General features: G+C 44.9%; 1 protein-coding gene across 2 annotated transcripts in view; it reads right to left on the bottom strand.

Moving 5' to 3' along the window:
- GCK (glucokinase) overlaps positions 1-19,291 on the bottom strand; it is a 45,310-nt gene that overhangs the window by 9,153 nt on the left and 16,866 nt on the right. For both annotated transcript variants that reach the window (XM_087938971.1, XM_026718019.2), the window contains exons 2-7: positions 15,938-16,100; positions 15,530-15,684; positions 14,819-14,938; positions 4,412-4,507; positions 3,234-3,333; positions 872-1,055 (exon numbers count right to left, since the gene is read on the bottom strand). In XM_087938971.1, coding sequence (XP_087795097.1) covers positions 872-1,055; positions 3,234-3,333; positions 4,412-4,507; positions 14,819-14,938; positions 15,530-15,684; positions 15,938-16,100 — 818 coding nt within the window. The remainder of the gene's footprint in view (positions 1-871; positions 1,056-3,233; positions 3,334-4,411; positions 4,508-14,818; positions 14,939-15,529; positions 15,685-15,937; positions 16,101-19,291) is intronic.

Genomic DNA, 19,291 nt, shown 5'->3' with positions numbered 1-19,291 from the left:
TGATTCTAGTACTTATTAAAATGTGCACATAATCAGTCCAGATTTTGGTAAGTGCTCTCTGTTTCTTCCCTGGCAATCTGCTGTTTGGGAGAGAGAAAAATTGGATGTTGGATAAAAGAAAAGAGGAAGAAGAAGTGAGGGCTGGCAGAAAGAAAGAAAAGAAAGAAAGAAAGAAAAAAAGGGAAGAAAGAAAGAAAGAAAGGAAGGAAAGAGAAAGAAGAAAGAAAGGAAGAAAAAGAAGGAAGAGAAAGGAAAAGAAAAAGAAAGGGAAGAAAGGAAAAGAAAAAGAAAGGGAAGAAAGGGAAGAAAGAAAGAAAGAAAGAAAGAAAGAAAGAAAGAAAGAGAGAGAGAGAGAGAGAGAGAGAGAGAGAGAGAGAGAAAGAAGGAAGAAGAAGAAACAAACAAACAAGGGTTCCCACTTATCTCTGGATTATGCCCACTGCACATGAACCCTAACAGATTACTTCTAACAAAGTAATTTTCAAGAGTTAAGATTGCCCACCTTTACTTTAAGCTTAGAAAAGCACAGCAGATGTTACTCTCTCAAAAATTGCCAAGGTGTTTCTCAACCTTGTCAATTTTCAATGGATCTCCATGATTCAAACTTCAACTTGGACTTCAACCTCCAGAATTCTGGGACTTAAAGACCACCCATCTTAAAGTTGCTAAGGTTGAGAAACATTGATCTTAAAATTAGCACCATGCAGAGGATTGATAGCACAAGGAATTGCCTTCTCCCAAACTCAGACTTGTGCCTAGATGTTATGGTGAGACCACAGCTTTCAAGCCAGCTTCAGTGCTTTGTTCCTGTTCCCCAGTACATCAGAGAAGAATAAACAATTAGGTTAACTATATCTGCCATATTCCTTACAGCTGCTGACCGGGGTTAAATGAGGTTTCATCCACCACACGATCGTACTCCAAGAGGAATTCGTCCAATTCTCCTGACTCTCCGAAAGCCCCCCATTCAGTGTTCACACACATTCGTCCCTCATTGCCTTCTACCAGTTCCACATTCTCCATCTCCTCCATGTAGCAAGCATTGCAGCCTGTGCCTAAGAGAAGGAGAGGCAAAGAGATTTTCCCAGTCAACGGTAGTCCAAGTATCATTGGGAGACCCTTGACATGTCTATTATGTTGAAGATTTTTGGAAGCTGACATTTTACTCCAGGTCCAACTAATCTCAGGAACATATAAAGGCTAATGTTGATAACAGAGTAACAGAATAACAGAGGTGGAAGGGACCTTGGAGGTCTTCTAGTCTACCCCCCTGCTCAGACAGGAAACCCTATAACATTTCAGAGAAATAGTTGTCCAACATCTTCTTAAAAACCTTCAGTGTTGGAGCACCCACAATTTCACAATTTCTGATAAATTGTTCTAACTATCAGGAAATTTTTCCTTAGTTCTAGTTACTTTTCTCCTTGATTAGTTTCCATCCATTGCTTTGTGTCCTGCCCTCAGGTGCTTTGGAAAATAGGTTGAACCGCTCTTCTTTCTGGCAATTCCTTAGATATTGGAACACTGTTATCATGTCACCCTTAGTACGTCTTTTCATTAAAGGTAACAGAATTACATTATGAAAATTATGCAACACACATATATGTAGTCCTCTATTTAGGACCGTAATTATAGTTGTACATCATGCTGGTTGTTATGTAGATCACCATGTGATCACACTCAATTTCACAACTTTTTTGCATGATCATTAAGCAAATGCAATGCTTGGAAAGCAAATACTGCAATCATTAGACAAATCCATTTTTCACAATGGGTATGGGTTTTTTGTTTTTTGTTTGTTTTTGTTAGAAATTGGAAATAAATGCTGGTTTCCTGCAAAAAAAAGTCATAAATCTTATTCATGTGATGCTGCAAACAGCCACAAATGTGGGCTGGTTGCCAAGCACCCAAAATGTAATTGTATAACTGGCAGGGTGTGTGTGTGAGCAGACATCAGAACTTCAAATCTGGATTGTAAGTAGCCTGGGGGACATCTGTTGGAACATTGAATGGTGGCTAAATGACTAGACTTAAGTCAAGGACTCTCCATACTGACAACAATGTAGAATTTACAACTTTGCAGAAGGAGATTGTGCAGAGTGCTTCTGACTCCTGTGTTGTAAAACACCTGCAAGTCTCTTAGTTAGCATTTAATCAAGTGAAGCAGAGTCATTACTGTGGTTGCTGCAACTAATATATATTTAGAATGTCAGAAAGACCTCGGGTGCTGGTAAAAAAGTACTGCTTGGCAACGTCCACTTGATATATAACAGCTGTTTCCAGAATACTCATATCATAATAATAGTCACATAAGAATTTGGCCATATTGAGCACCTCAGCAAAAGGGTGGGGGGAAGCAACCCAAAACACAAATTTCCAGGCAACCAACTCTCTGTACTGCAAATAGCATTACTCATCGTCAGATAAATGGATAAACCTTGCCTCACTTTGTAGTTCTTTAGCACCTGCCCATTACAGGAAAAAGCCTGTTCATTCTGTTCCCATTGTGTTCTTTCAAAAATCCGACAGGAACATCAAGGAATGTTAAACATATATCAGTGCTCGAGCAAATGGGGGTGGAGCTATTTGCAAAGATGTACTAATTGTGCTATCAGGCTCCAAAACCCAAGACAGTTCCGTTGAGATTCTTCCAAGCAATTTCCTTCACTGTTCCTCACCTATAGACAGAAATCTAAAGCTAAAGCAGTTTGACAAACTAAAGCAAACTAAAGCACTGTAAAATATATGCTTTGGAAACTATTAGGAAGGAGACATCTTCACCCTCTTTCTCCCACACAAACTATCTAAACTGTGATGTCTTTTGGTCCTCTGGAATCTGGACAACATTCCATCCCACCACCCAGCTTTTTAGAAGCTATAGCTCTGGGGAAAGGCCATAATCCAAAATGGCAATGTCCATGGTTTTCTACAATATCCATATAAACATCTGCGGTCAGAATTTGTTGGTGAACTATTAGTTCAACAAATCACATCACTGGCTGGATGTGCTGTTTTCCAAACATATTTAGCTATAATTCCCTTAATTTCCAATTGACACATTTTATGGCCATATTGACTAAGACCAGTGGAGGCCACCAGGATAATATCAAGCTAGGAAGGTTTAAGGCAGCCTCCCTGTAAGACTGGGTTCTGTTTGAATCAGCAAGAAGGAGTTGTTCAGATTACAATGGTTTTGCCTGGGGGAAGTATATGAACATGGTAGGTCCACTTACCCACAATCATGCCAACTTCACATCTGTGATCCTCATAATAGCAGGAGATCATTGTTGCTACTGTGTCATTGACCATTGCAACGACATCCATCTCAAAATCCTGCAGTGGGTTTAAAAAAGCATTGTTATCTTTCTAGAAGGACATCTCAAGAAATAACACATGTAGAATGACCACCTTCTCAGAAAGATACCATCAGATAACTCCAAGGATGGAGGTAGGAGGTTGTTGTCTCTGAAGTTGGCTAGAGATTAAGGTAAATTTCTCTGGGATTTTCCTAACATTCTGCACAAAACCAAAAGAAGAGTTGTCACACCACACCACAAAATAAATGCTATGTTCCTTTTGTTATGTGTCATTGGGTTTGAAGGTGGCCATTCTATAAGCATTCTTGCAAATCTGGAATCATGGAAGAGGGAAAAAAAATACCTAACCTTCCTATTTCCCCTCCCTTTCCTCCCACCTCCTTTATGTTGAAGAATAGGCTATAAATTCCTTGGAGAAGAGATCTATCCCTTTCTCTTATTGTCTAGGAGATGTCATGCATCTGGATTGTTCTGTACCTATAGGGAACTGAAACTAATCAGAAAGTAACATAATCAAGAGGTGGGCCCTACCTCCAGTCTCTCAAAAAAGATTACTTCTATCTAAATTGTTCTCCTTTGTTCCTAGGGTCCCTCATTTGGTATCATAGATAATTAATTCATTTCAGATCTCTCTGTAGACACTGCCATGTTTTTAAGATCTTGTTCCTTCACATATAATGCTGGAAGTTTAACCCTTGACATTTCCAATTTAAAAATCTTTATAAATAGCAAGGTAACAGTCTTATGCCTGGTGTTTGGTGTAGGAAAACCCTAAATATTCTATCTGCTAAAAGCAAAGCACAACGTTGTGTCCATCTAGTTCTTCATCTTACATGACAGTGCCTGAAAAATGTGGTCTTAAGCTTAGGGAATAAAGGACAGGTTCAGTCATTTCTATGGCTCCCTTCTCCCACATTTTTCTGCAGTTCCTTATCAAAACATCTTATTTTAGTCTCACAGTATTTAGAGAGCAAGTAGACAGGGTTATGCTCAATGAGTAAGTTGCCCAATGTGTTAGAAGGCTGCTTTTCTTGACCCTGAGAATTAGCTGAAAAGAAGCCAGGCATCAAACATTACCAAATTATTCCTCTCACCCCTCTTCGCTTGATAGCATCTCTCAAAAGCTCCACAATGTTGTTCCCTTCAGCTCCAGATGCTTTGAAGCCTTTTGTCCAGTTCAACAAAATGCCCTACAAATCAGGACATGGAAAGAATCAGACGAAACTTTGCAAAACAAGCACAACTTGGCTGAAACAAACAATATGGGTCAATATATTAAGGAAAAGTTTGTCTCAAGCAAAGAAAAAAGCCACATTTTAATCAGAAGTGTTCTATATTAACATTCTTGAAATCCTGCAAACCGATTGGTCCACACGGACCCTAACCCGATTGGCCGACTGACCGGTCGTGATTGGGTCTCAATGAATCGCCTGCGATTGGCCAAACCGATCGTGGGGAATTTGAATGCCCGTCATTGGCCGGCGAGCCGCAAGCAGCCCTATATGAAGGGCTGCCGCGGCTCCAAGGTTTTTGTACTGATCTAAACACAATAAAGAGCTGAATGTTCACTGTGGGTCTCACGTCTTCCTGAGAACCGATCTACCCAATCTAACACTGGCAACAAGGGTGGGATCGTGAGACAAGAGACCAACCGAGCACGTGGCGAGCAGCGCAACATAACCCACAGAATGGTCGGCAGTACCTCGCCACCCGCACCCTTCAACCCGGCTGCTGAGGATTGGGAATCCTACACCGACCGGTTCCAGATGTTTCTGGAATACAGCAACCTCAAGGATGCCAACGGGCAGAAAAAAAGGGCCATGTTCTTAACACACTGCGGGCCCGCGGTCTTCAAGATGGCCAAAGCCCTAGCTAAGCCCGCCGACATAAAAGAGATGGACTGGGCCGACCTCGAACCCATACTAAGAAACTACTACGCCCCTGCCGTGTCTACCCTCATCCGAAGGCACGATTTCTACCGACGGGACCAGCACGAGAATGAGAGCATCAGCGATTTCGTGGCGGCGCTGAGGGACCTCGGGGGTCTGTGCGGGTTCACCAACATGGACGAGGCCCTGTGAGACCGAGTCGTCCTAGGACTCAGGGACCCCGTCCTACAGAGCAGGCTGATGGCCAAGGGTGACATCTCCCTCGCCGACACCATCGCCGAGGTAATGGCAGCCGAGGCAACCCGAAAGTCGTTGGCGCGGATGCGGCAGGCAAACATGGCGGACCAGCCAGCGGCCATCGAGACAACCCTGGCCTCAGAGAAGCACGTGGAAACCAGCCACCAGGTGACCACTTCCACCCACCATGGCAGCATCAACTCCCTCTCCGACACCGAGGACGAGGAAGAAGAAATCCACCAACTCCAGGCAGCATGCGAGCAATGGGAACTAAGCGGACGTAAGTCGAGGTTCCAGTGTGCCATCTGTGGAGGCGATCACCCCCGCTCAGAATGCCATTTCCTGGATGCCATCTGCCGGCATTGTGACAAGTGGGGGCACATCGCCAAGGTGTGCCGGAACAAGCGGAACTACAGCCCCCGGCGTCAAGCCGGCAGCCCACACGATGAGACGGCACCCCCCAAGAACCAAGGACCGCCATGCCGAGAGTCGTTAAAGCCGAGACAGCCGGAGCAGGCGGCTCAGCGAGGCACAGCCAAGAGAGGAGACACATCAGATGGTCGTCATCGGTTACTCCTCGACCATCGACACCCGGAAGGTGTATGTGGAGGTAGGCATTGAGTATCAACCATGTGAGATGGAGGTGGATTCCGGGTCCTATCTCTCCATGGTCTCCTGGTGCACTATCAAGCGCCTGGTGCCTACCCTCCACTGACGCGAGCTGCAGAGCCAAAAACTAATCCTGAAGGACTATCAGGGAAACCGCATCCCTGTAGTCGGAATCGGCCATTTCAAGATCACCTTCAAGGGACGGACTGAGGTGCTTCCACTCACCATCGTGGACAGAGACCGCCCGAGCTTGCTGGGACTACAGTGGTTTGTGCCACTAGGCATCGAGGAGATGGGCATCAACCACGTCACCGAGGCCGACTGGGAAGCAGCGCTCGCAAGGGACTTCCGAGAAGACTTTGACGGCAACCTAGGCAAGTACCGGGGGTCCCTAATCTCCTTCAATCTAGACCCTAGCATTGCCCCAATCCGCCTCAAACCGCGGCGAGTGCCATTCGCACTCAAACCCAAGATCGATGAGCAATTGGACAAGCTCATCATGCAAGGGGTTCTAGAGCCAATTGACCATGCTCGGTGGGAGACGCCCATAGTCACCTCGATCAAACCAGACGGGTCCATAAGCATCTGTGGTGACTACGATCACGCGCTGCAGCAGAGCGCCTACCCCGTCCCAGTAGTACAGCACCTCCTGCACTCACTGGGGGGAGGCTGGGTCTTCGCAAAGCTCGACCTGGCTCAAGCGTACCAGCAACTGCCGGTCGATGCTGAAACGGCGGCGGCACAAACTATTGTAACCCACCGAGGGGCCTTCAAATGTAATAGACTCCAATTCGGAGTCAGCATGGCACCGGGGGTTTTCCAGAGCTTAATGGAAAGCCTGCTTCAGGGGATCAAGGGGGTGATGCCCTACTTTGATGATGTGCTAGTGGCGGCTACTGATAAAACCCAACTGGAAAGCCGCCTGAGGGAGGTACTACAAAAATTCAAAGACTCTGGGCTAAAAGTCAAAAAAGAAAAATGCTGGGCTACCTCCTTGACAAGCACGGAATCCACCCCACTGACAAAAAACTCCGAGCCATTAAGGAAGCCCCTAGATCAAGAAACAAAACTGAACTGCAAGCCTTTCTAGGACTGATTAACTTTTACAATGTTTTCCTCTCCCGTAAGGTGACCGTGGCAGAACCTTTGCATAGACTGTTGGATAAAACAGCCATTTGGACCTGGGGGAAGCGGGAGGAAAACGCTTTCAAATGCACAAAGGAACCACTAACCAGGGACGCAGTTCTCATTCAGTATAGCAAGACCCTACTGCTAACCGTGACATGCAACGCATTGCCTTTTGGCATCGGGGCCATCCTCAGCCAAACGCTACCAGACGGAAAGGAGGCACCCATCACCTTCTTCTCAAGAACATTATCCAAGCCAGAGAGAAACTACAGCCAGCTAGACAAGGAGGCCCTAGCAGTCATCTCCGGTGTCAAAAAATTCCACGAGTACCTCTACGGTAGGACCTTTTCTATCGTCACCAACCACAAGCTGCTGCTAGGGATCCTGGCAGGGGACAGGACCACCCCAAACATCCTGTCGTCTAAGATGACAAGGTGGTCCGAGTTCCTTGCCGCTTACAGCTACTGGCTAACGCACCGACCCGGCAAGAACATTTCACATGCAGACGTGTTAAGCCGCTCCCCCCTACCAGACCAAGAGGACGACCCAGCACCCACAACAACAACCCTGCAGATAGAGACATTGCCCAACCCACCTCTGACCACGCCAGACATTGCCAGAGAAACAAATAAATACAGGTGAGACATAACATTTTTGCTCCAAGCCAAGACTCCATCTTATAACCAAGATGGACCCAACACAACTAAAGCAACTGGTAGAGCAGCAACAACAACAAATAGATCAACTTTTGCAGCTTAACCAGGTTTTACAACAACAGGTAACTCAACTGGTTAATCATGTAACACAATTACAGGCTCCAGTTGCTCCCCCAGCTCCTCCTCTGAGGAAAAGCCCAGTATCTGTGCCGAATAAATTCTCGGGACAGACAGATATGTTCCCAGCGTTTATGGGACAATGCCAATTATTCATGTCATTATGGCCTGAAGATTTTCCTAATGACCGGGCTAAGGTGGGGTTTATTATTAGCCTTTTATCAAGACCGGTTGCTAAATGGGCTACTCCTCTGTTGACACAAGATAGCCCTTTATTAAGTGACTACCAGGGTTTCCAGCAACATGGGTTATGTATGAAAATCCTATAAAGAGCCAAACTGTGGCTAGACATTTGAGGGACATTTGCCAGGGGAAATGTCCTTTGCAAGAATATATTGCAGAGTTTGGTCTGCTCTGCATGGACTCTACTTGGAATGAGTCAGCCCACATGGATGCATTTCAGGAGGGCTTGGCAGATGAAATCCAAGATGAATTGGTGCATGCAGAGCGGGCTTTAACCCTGGATGCGCTAGTGGTACAATGCTTGCCCATTGAAGCCCGGTTACAACAGCACCGGACCAAACGCTCAGTTAGGGAACCGTCCTCCCACTCAAGGTCGCAACCTTCAGTAGAACCTGCGCCATTGGTATCTTATAGTACCATGACCAGGACCGAGGATCCGATGGAGTTGGGTGCACTCCGCCCTCGGTTGACAGCGCAAGAACGCTCGCGAAGGTTCCAGGAAGGTTTGTGCCTTTATTGTGGGGGACCGGGACATTTTGCCAATTCTTGTAAAAAGAGGGGAACACGAAGACCAGTGCCAGAATCTACTCCTAGCCCATCGGGGAAACGGGGTAGGCCTGACCTTGGGAACACCCTAGGTCGGGCACGTATCACACCACCACCTCAAGTAGCTGAAGTGAGCTCTGGCCCTCCTCGGCATTTACTTTTGGATATGCAAGTTTTCTTACAGTCCTGGAAGGAGGGGATTCCTGCGGTTGCGTTGGTGGACTCGGGGGCTACTACTAGTTTTATGGACTGGGCCTTTGCAACGCACTTTGATGCCCCATTGGTTGCTGTGGAACCACCCATCAAGGTGGAAACCATTGACGGGCGTGAGCTTAGGTCAGGACCCATTCGCTTTGCTACCCAGCTGCTGCGTTTGGTTATCGGAGACCACGAGGAGGCGATTAGCTTCTATATCACCTCGGGCCTCCATCTCCCTTTGGTTCTTGGCATGTCCTGGCTACGATTGCACGATCCTTTGGTGACTTGGGCGCAGAACGTCATTTTATTCCCAAGTCTCCAGTGTGTGGATCATCTGAGACATATCTGCGCTGGTCAGGACATTGCCGTCCCTGCTGTTTCCATACCACTGGAACTATCGGACTTCTCCGACGTTTTCAGCGAGAAGGAGGCAGATCAGTTACCACCGCATCGCGCATATGACTTTCCCGTAGAGCTTTTACCTGATGCCCCACTGCCCAAGGGTTGCTTATATTCCATGTCTGAGCCCGAATTGGCTGCTCTTCGGGAGTTTCTGGATAAGAACTTGGCCCAGGGATTTATCAGACCATCGTCGTCTCCTCTTTCTGCTCCCATTCTTTTTGTGAAAAAGAAGACGGGGGAGTTACATTTGTGCTGTGATTACTGCCGGTTGAACACTATCATGGTGAGAAATAGTTACCCCTTGCCGTTCATTCCAGAGTTAATGGAGCGATTGCGGGAAGCTACTATTTTCACCAAGCTTGATCTTCGAGGGGCCTATAACCTGGTGCGTATGTGCAAAGGGGACGAGTGGAAGATGGCGTTTGGCACCCGCTACGGACATTTTGAATACACCGTAATGCCATTTGGTTTGACCAACGCCCCCCCGGTTTTCCAGCATTTAATGAATGACATTTTACGGGACATGCTTGACCGATTTGTGGTGGTGTACCTGGATGACATTTTGATCTACTCTCGGTAAAGAGGGAGAGCCACCTTCGTCAAGTCCGTCAGGTATTACAACGTCTTCGGGAGCATAAACTCTATGCAAAACTGGAGAAATGCCTCTTTTTCCAGACTTCCATAGAGTTCTTGGGGCATATCATCTCTCCCGATGGCATTGCCATTGACCCGAGGAAAATAGAGGCCTTGTGTAGTTGGGAACCCCCTCGTTGAGTAAAGGATGTGCAACGTCTCCTGGGGTTCGCCAATTACTACAGGACCTTCATCCCGGACTTTGCCAAGCTGACGGATCCCATCACCCAGCTCCTTCGCAAGAAGGTCCCGTTCAAGTGGGGGCCCCCGCAGCAACAGGCTTTTGAAGCTCTAAAGACAGCCTTCATTGCTGAACCTATATTGAGGCATCCTGATCCGAATCGTCCATTTGTGGTCAAGACAGATGCCTCTAATGTAGCTATTGGGGCGGTGTTGTTGCAAGCTCCAATGGATGGTGCACCTCTTTTCCCATGCGCATGTTATTCAAGGAAGCTCACAACTTCTGAGCGCAATTATACCATTTGGGAGAAGGAGTTGCTGGCCATTAAGGCTGCATTTGAGACATGGCGACATCATCTGGAGGGGGCTCGGCACAAGGTGGAGGTTCAGACGGATCACCGTAACCTGGAACATTTGTCCACTGCCAAGAAGTTGAACCAACGACAGATCCGATGGTCGTTGTTTTTCGCTAGGTTCAACTTTTCAGTCACATACGTTCCCAGTGGACAAAATCGGAGAGTAGATGCCCTATCTCGTAAACCTGAGTATATTGGCCCCGGGACACTCCTCCTCCACGTACGGTGCTGCCACCGGAATCTTTGGCCGTTATTCAGGATCTGGTGGATTTAAGGGCTCGAGTAAGAGAGGCGCTTAGATGCTTGGTCACAGCAAAGAATAAGGGAAATTGAACCTGACTCCCCATGGACTCTAGAGGAGGGCTTGCTACGTCATCAAGGACTATTATACGTACCCACCAGAACACTTAGAGCCCTCATCATGACTCAATGTCACGACAATCCTGCTGCTGGCCACTTTGGCTTCTTTAAAACTCTTCACTTGGTTACACGGACTTTTTGGTGGCCTCGAGTCAGACCTGACGTCTTTTCTTATGTTACCTCTTGTATTACGTGTCGACAAGCGAAGTCTGCGTCAGGTGCACCTCCTGGACTTCTACAACCACTTCCGACTCCGAACCGACCCTGGGGGGGGCGATATCCATGGACTTTTTAACACACTTGCCCTCGTCATCGGGTTATACGACGGTACTCGTGGTGGTTGACATGCTCACTAAGATGGCCCATTTCATCCCGTGTAGGAGATTACCCTCAGCTCGTGTTACTGCCCGGCTTTTCATACAACACGTGTTCCGTTTACATGGCTTACCGGACAGAGTTGTTTCAGATTGCGGTGTTCAGTTCACCGCTCAATTCTGGAAAAGTCTAATGAACGCACTATGAGTACAAGTATGTTTAGCGTCGGCGCACCATCCGGAAAATGATGGTGGGACTGAGAAAGTAATTGGCATCCTCGCTCAATACCTCAGATGTTTTCTAAATCAACGGCAAAACGACTGGGTGACCTATCTTCCATTGGCAGAGTTTGCCTTTAATAATTCTCGGCACACCTCCACCCACATGATGCCTTTTTACACAAATGTGGGTTACCAACCTCCAGTTCCAGAGGCACGAGACTTTTTGTCGGAGTTATATGCCGTGCATCAATTAATTTCCAGACAATTGGAACGCGCGAAAGCAGATTATAAGCGTTTCGCAGATCGTTCGCGTTGAGCGACGCCTCCGTTGGCTGTGGGTGACAAGGTGTGGTTGTCAACGAAACATCTTCGGGTCGATTGTCCGATTAGGAAGTTGGATCATCACTTTATTGGTCCCTTCCCTATCGAGGCGGTTATTAATCCTGTGGCTTATTGGCTCACCCTACCGCGCTCCATGCGCATTCACCCTGTTTTTCACCTCTCCCTGTTAGTACCTGACACCCCATCTTGTACTCTCTGTTCTCCAGAAGATACGGGTTCTCCATCTAGGCCCAGCACTGAACCTGTTACGGATACTACAGTGGTCGGAATTTATGATTCACGATGGCTGAAGGGACGATTCCAGTACTTTGTGGGGAGACTGGAAAATGAAACGGAGATTCATTCTTGGCAGGATGTGTCCAAGGTGCATGCCCCAGACCTTATTCGGATATATCATGCACAATTCCCTTCAAAACCACATCCTGATCGTCAGACTCGGGGGAAGGGCCCTGCGGTGAAGGATAGTGTTGTGACTGGAAGGATTTACCCTGCTGGGAGTTTTGACTCTGATACCTCTGAAGATGGAAGGTTTGAGCCTGCTGTGAATGTGGAGTCTGAATTATCAGAGGACACAGATGTTTGCCAGGAGGATTGTTGGAGAGACAATCCTCTCCAGAACCTTTGACTTCGTTCATGCAAACAGCTGATCCACAAAATGAGCCAGAGGTTTCTAGTGAGGAGGATACTGACGGATGTTGGCTTGACGCTAGAACTAGGAGAAGACTGAAATGTCAATCACAATCTGAAAGGAGGCGTCAAGCCAGACATTGATTAGAGAGATTGACACGCCTATCCAGGGGATTTAAGGAGGTGTGTTGACTCTCAATCTTTGCTTGGAGCAAAGTGCTTCGTGGATTCGAAAGGATACGTTTGAAGCGGCCGTTGTGATTTATGAACAATTCTGAGTTGCCAGACAGATTCCGGGAAGACTGCCAAGGACTGGAAAACAGTACAGTTAACCCTTTTGAGTCTGGTTTTGTTCTTGTTTGAATATTTTGAATTCTGGAACTTTGTATTCTCACCGGTGGATACAGGTGAGACATAACAGTTCAATACACAAAAAAAGCCATTCAAAAATTCGAAACCGGGGATATACAGGAAAAAATAAATAAATTGCTACTCATACAACATATAACACCCAACACGACAACCAACAAAAGCCCAGCAGAACTACTTATGGGCAGAAAACTACAGTCCAAATAATCCTGAGATACCTCCAGACTCGTCAAGCAGGCACCGAGCATTTAAAACAGGGGACACCGTTTACGCAAAAAACTTCACGGGGGATCCCATCTGGGTACCTGTGAAAATAACCCAGGTGACAGGCCCCCGATCATACCGGCTGCAAACAGATGATGGGCGAAATTGGAAAAGGCATATCAACCAACTAAGGTCAAGATTAGCCGCCAATACAGACAGCCTGCAAACACCGCCAGAAAACACCACAAAAGAAACTGGAGGAGGGGGGGAAACTGCAACAGAAAAACCAGGAACACCCGCCAAAACCCCACAAATTAACCAGCAATACTCACCAGGAGACCACGCAGATGAAAGGACAGGGGCTTCACCCGGAAGGAGCAGCCAAGCCAGTTCCACCAGCCCGGAAAGACCAGGCGGGAACAACGGAGCCGACAACTCGACCGAACCGGGTAGACCAGGTGGGAGTTGCAGCCATAGGCCCGGCTCACCCTTCCAGGCGGTTCCATCAACAGAGTTGAGAGCGACGCGGAGCCCGTCTGAACCAGTCAAAGACTCAACAACAACTGAGCCGCGCAGGTCAACTAGGCAGGTATGACACCCCGCCTACCTGCGCGACTACGTGACCACCCCACGTAAGGACTGAACCAAGAGGGGAGGGGTGTTCTATATTAACATTCTTGAAACCCTGCAAACCGATTGGTCCACACGGACCCTAACCCGATTGGCCGACTGACCGGTTGTGATTGGGTCTCAACGAATCGCCCACGGGTGGCCAAACCGATCGCAGGGAATTTGAATGCCCGTCATTGGCCGGCGAGCCGCAAGCAGCCCTATATGAAAGGCTGCCGCGGCTCCAAGGCTTTTGTACTGAGCTAAACACAATAAAGAGCTGAATGTTCACTGTGGGTCTCGCGTCTTCCTGAGAACCGATCTACCCGATCTAACAAGAAGGGCCGGCATATGTAGGCAACCATGTACCAGCAATGGAGAATAATTGCAGATTGTCTGGTTTTGATCATCTTGGACTAGATCTCACATGAGAATGATGACATTCTCACAAACGCTTCACATTGCTTTAAGAGATTTTTAAAATTTATATTTACTGAGTATTTTGCCTCAGGTAAAAAAGCAAACCTAAAGAAAAAGATAGAAAAAGAAGAAAGAAAAAGAAGATAAGAAAAGAAAAAAGAAAAAGCTTAAGTTATGAAATACAATGGCTTGTGACATTCTCATTAACAGCTCCTGTAGTAACAAATTTATTGACTCTTCTTTAATATTCTTATAGGAGATGAGGCAACAATGGAGAGTGAGGCTATTATAATTTTTCAAAAGGTCTGCAATCCTGCAGAAATCGTACAATGGTTCATGGCTAACATGGTCTATTCACTGCTGAAAAATCTGTCTGGAAGCTCACCTACAATGAATCTACTTACACTTGTAGAGTGATACATTTCCCTTGGCAGATTTGCACATTAGTGCAACTCAATTTTTCAGTGCTATTATAACTTCAGACAGTTGCTAAAGGAATGGTGGTAAGATAAGAACTACCTATATACTTATCTAGGTTTTATGCTTAATTTCAAGGCTGACCCCATCAAAGTGCTTCGCTTTGTTTTAAAATAGAAGTCACTTTCTATAGAAATTGATCATCTTCTGAGCCTCCATAGCACAAAGGGACTGGGTTTTACTTGTTTGATTGTTTTCTGATTTAGCATATTTTTCCCAAGCTTCCCTCATATAGAGACAGAAGGAACATCATACCCTCCTATAGTATTGGAATGTATGATTATGAATGATTCATCAGCTCCATTGAGAAAGTCATGCAGTCAAAAGCAGAAAGCATTCCAAATTCCTGGTTTCAGATCTTACCTTGTCAATATCTTCATGTCGAACAGGGAAGGAAAATGTAAAGCCCAGAGGCAGCTTTTTGTGCTTCATTTGATGTTTGTCCAGGAAGTCGGAGATGCATTCCGAAATATAATCAAAGAGCTGAGAGAGAGAGAGAGACACACACAAAAATTCTATTGCCCTTCAATGAATATTTTCTTTCACTTCTTGTAGAATGCTTATTCAAGAACCCAAGTTCTTTGACAACGAACAAGACACAACATCCTAGGGTAAAAGCAAGGCACCCTCATCCTTCCAATAACAGGCAGGACTTTGATAATTTGCTATTTTCATAATATGTAATAGCTGTTAAAAGACCGTCTTCTATACAACTTTGGATTAACTGTTGACTTAGACATTGATTCAATGACCACTTCTTTATTTTATTTCTACAGCAACCAAGGAAACCCAGAGAGTTTCCATGACTGAAGGCAAAAATGAATTTGGATCTTCCTAGTATTAGTTTATCCACTTTAATCACTACACTGCGCTGACTTTCTAGTAATTGTAGGAACTTGAAGCTTTTTTGGCATTTGACTGATATATAAAGTTCCATAGACTATGTCTCTTTTGAGTTGCTATGCAGAGATGCTTTATCAATGAAAGGGGCAGCATATAAGTTTAATAGCTTATTGTGTTTTGCAAATCCAGCCCACCTCTCATTTGGTTCCTTTGGCCTGATGATCAACTCACCATTTCAGCAGTTCCTGTCATGGCATCTTCTGGAATGGAGTACATTTGATGTTTTGTCTTCACCTTCCATTGCCCTTCCTCATCATCTCCCACTTTGACCAGCATCACTCGGAAATTGGTACCTCCAAGATCCAAAGATAGGAAATCTCCAACTTCTGTAACCCCAGAGTGTGACACCATGTCAATTTATGTCTTTGGAAAGCAACCTGGATCAATTGCCTCCAAAAGAACCCCATGGTTAATATATTGGGCATTTCAATAAGATGATGGCTAATATCAGCATGCCCCTATTTCTAGCCCAGGACTACAATTACAGGATGGTCTTTGAACAATGCAAAGGAGATTTTAAAAAAATAAGTGTTTAAGTTTGCATCTCCCACCATCCATTTCTAATGAGGCAACAAGTACCTGATCCTTCTGGTGTGGACCGTACATATGTGGGAAGCATCTTCACTGAGGCCTTCTCATGCGTCTCCAGTTTTAAGCCTCGGTCCATTTCCTTCTGCATCCGACGCATCACCTTCTTCAAATCTTCTTCCCGTAGCTGGAATTCAGACAGGATCTCTTCCACCTATGAGAGGAGAAATACAAGAAAGGTTCAAGAAGAAGCAAAGAAGTACTTGGAAAGTGGATGATCTTCCTCTCCCCTTCTTCTCTTTTTTGTATCTGCATCTGGATAAATCGCTTTCTCAACTGTGTACTTTTCAGGGAAATTATCTTCCAATTCTCCATGGCTACAGAGTTTATTAGGCAATCCATGTCTACTTCTACAATTGTGGCTAGCTTCCCTTGTTGTGAAATTTTTATAAAGGCTAAATACTATCTGCTCTAGATTATCTGAAGGACCCAGTATCAATGCAACAAATAAGTGACAGGCAACAAAATATCTAAACCAGCAAATGATCTAACAAGAGAAAAAATCAGGTTGTGTTTTTCTGCATTTCAAATTTCTTGAGTATTGGGGCGGGGGGTGGGGGGAGAATCTCTCTCCTTTTTGTCCGCTGATTCCAATTTACAGCTGCTTCCCAAGATTGTTAGTCAACATAAGTGGGAAAAAACATTAAGAATACAAGGACCTCATAAATCCACAATTCTAGAATTCTAATTCAGATGCACAGGGTTTTTTTTAATCATTGTCCCACTTTCTGGCCCAGTTAAGGTGGATTATGTAAGTTTACTTATGGAATGACGGCTAATTAAATAATAATCATACAGTCAAAATAGCATGCACTTTCCCCTCTCACTTCTATTTTTAACTGATTAAGTCAAGGGGGCATTTTATTGATCAGTTTGCTCTTTAAAACCTTCAAAATCTTGCCTAACAATAGTATAAACTCTAAATATTTACATTAGTCTCTCGGGATTCCACTTTTGGACAACCAAAGGAGACTGGAGTCAGGTTGGAATACTATTGCACCATTAAACTGTGATCTTTCTTGACCTCAGTGATGGGGTAATGATTGCACGTATTTCTAAATCCATGCTACTATGGATGTTGATTCAAGTAATAGTACACTAATATTACACTGATTCAACAAATAGTTTGGCATTAGCACTTAGACTTTTATACCACTTCACAGTGCTTTCCAGCCCTCTCTAAGCAGTTTACAGAGTCAGCCTATTGCCCCCAACAATCTGGGTCCTCAGAAGAATGGAAGGCTGAGTCAACCTTGAGCCTGGTGAGATTTGAACAGCCAAACTGCAGCCAGTCAGCAGTCAGCAGAAGTAGCCTGCAGTACTGCATTCCAACCACTGTGCCATCACGGAGCAGTTTACATTATTTAAATATAACAGTTTATAATAGTTTGCTGGTTCATAAGAATACATGTTTCTTAGTGAGACTTTGTTTCAGAAACAAAGGACATTTGCCCAATACCATTGTAGGCAAACAGGAGAAGATATATTTCACACCCCCTAGTATTCTATTTCCAACCATGATCAGTTAGATATCACTAGAAAACTTAGAACCATGGGGCATCAGAAAGCAGCAGGAGTTCATCCTCTACTGCTTGTTCCAGCATCCGAGAGAGCAAGTGTCCTGTCTATTGAACATGGACAACTAGTGAGAAACAGATGGCTTTAACTCATAGCTTTTAACAAGAATTGCGTTCTAAACAAATATTTTTGGTGGGTTTGTATTTTGCACTAAGTCCATGGTTCCCAAATTGTGTGTCAAGATACCCACAAAATGTTGTAGCAAACTCAAAAGGGGCATGAACTAAGATCATGAATTACCAGCTCAAGATAGTTTACAGTTTTGGGATAAGAGCTCTAGAAAAAAATTAAGGGGACACTAAGTGTGCTATGAATCAAGAAAGTTTGAGGACCTCTCCATTGCTTGGTTAATCCCAGTTCAGAGTGTTTCCACAGATCACACACAGCCATAAATCATAGGGGTATGTGTAACATACTAAAGCAAAACCAGTAAAAACCACTTGGAGTAGAGGATTCCAGACATTTATGAAGCAGTGTGTGAAAGAGATGTTTCCTTTTGCCATCAACTGTGAATTGAATGGCTGATACTGAGTTGACACAGCTACTTGGTTCCCTCATTGCTGTACTGCGGTTAGTTTAATTTAGGCTTACTGCAAAGCATAATCCCACCCTAATAAACCCAAATTGGTTAATAAGCCATAGGAGTTGCATTTAGTGTACAGATTAGGTGAGACTTGGCTCAAAAACAGCAACTGTGAGAGGAACTTTGGAGTCCTAGTGGATGATCACTTGAATATGAACCAGCAATGTGCAACAGCAGCCAAAAAAACTAATACAATCCTGGGTTGTATAAACAGAGGCATAGAATCAAGATCATACGAAGTATTAGTGCCACTTTACAAAACCCTAGTAATACCACACTTGGAATACTGCAACCAATTTTGGTCACCATACTACAAAAAAGATGTTGAGACTTTGGAAGAAGTTCAGAGAAGAGCAACTAAGATGATCAAAGGCCTGGAGACGAAACCATATGAAGAACAGCTGCAGGTTTGGGGTCTGGTTAGTCTAAAGAAAAGAAGAATTAGGAGTGACATGATAGTAGTATTCCAGTATTGAGGGGCTGCCACAAAGAAGAGGGGGGTCAATTTATTCTCCAAAGCACCAGAGATCAGGACAAGAAACAATGGTTACAAACTAACTAAAGAGAGAAGCAACCTGGAATTGAAGAAAAAATTCCTAACAATGAGGACAATTAACCAGTGGAACAGCTTGCCTTCAGAAATCACTGGAGATTTTTAAGAAGAGACTGGACAGTCTCTTGTCTGAAATGGTATAGTTCTCCTGCTTGAGCAGGGGGCTGGACTAGAAGACCTCCAAGGTCCCTTCCAGCTTCTATTCTATTCTACTCTACTCTTCAATAAACCATGATTAAAACATCTCAGGATGATAGGTAAACCTAGACTCATATCTATACGGTTTGTACACCAGAGCACTGAAATCCTCTTTACATATCACCATGCTTAAGAGCATCCTGTGCTTTGTGGTTATTCAGTTTCTTTGGGTATGGCTAACAATTGTCCATGTTCTGATAGCCTTAACATCTGCTTCACTCCCACTTGCAACTGAACTCCAGGGAAATTGACCCCAAATTAGTAGAGAAATCCAGACCTGGAGGCAAGAGAAACAGACTTCAGAAAGGAGGGAATGCACTCTATGTTCACTGAAATCCCACCACCTCCATCCCTTGGTTACACACTCAGAAATTATAAATAATAAGGCAATTTCATTGAAATAATTTCTTAAAGCCTAAGAGAAACGTTTTGG

The sequence above is a fragment of the Pseudonaja textilis genome, chromosome 9 (assembly GCF_049901715.1).
Source record: "Pseudonaja textilis isolate UNSWEBS1 chromosome 9, rPseTex1.2, whole genome shotgun sequence".
NCBI lineage: Eukaryota > Metazoa > Chordata > Lepidosauria > Squamata > Elapidae > Pseudonaja > Pseudonaja textilis.
Note: the sequence above shows the minus strand (reverse complement) of the source record. Positions and strands in the feature narration are given on the sequence as shown.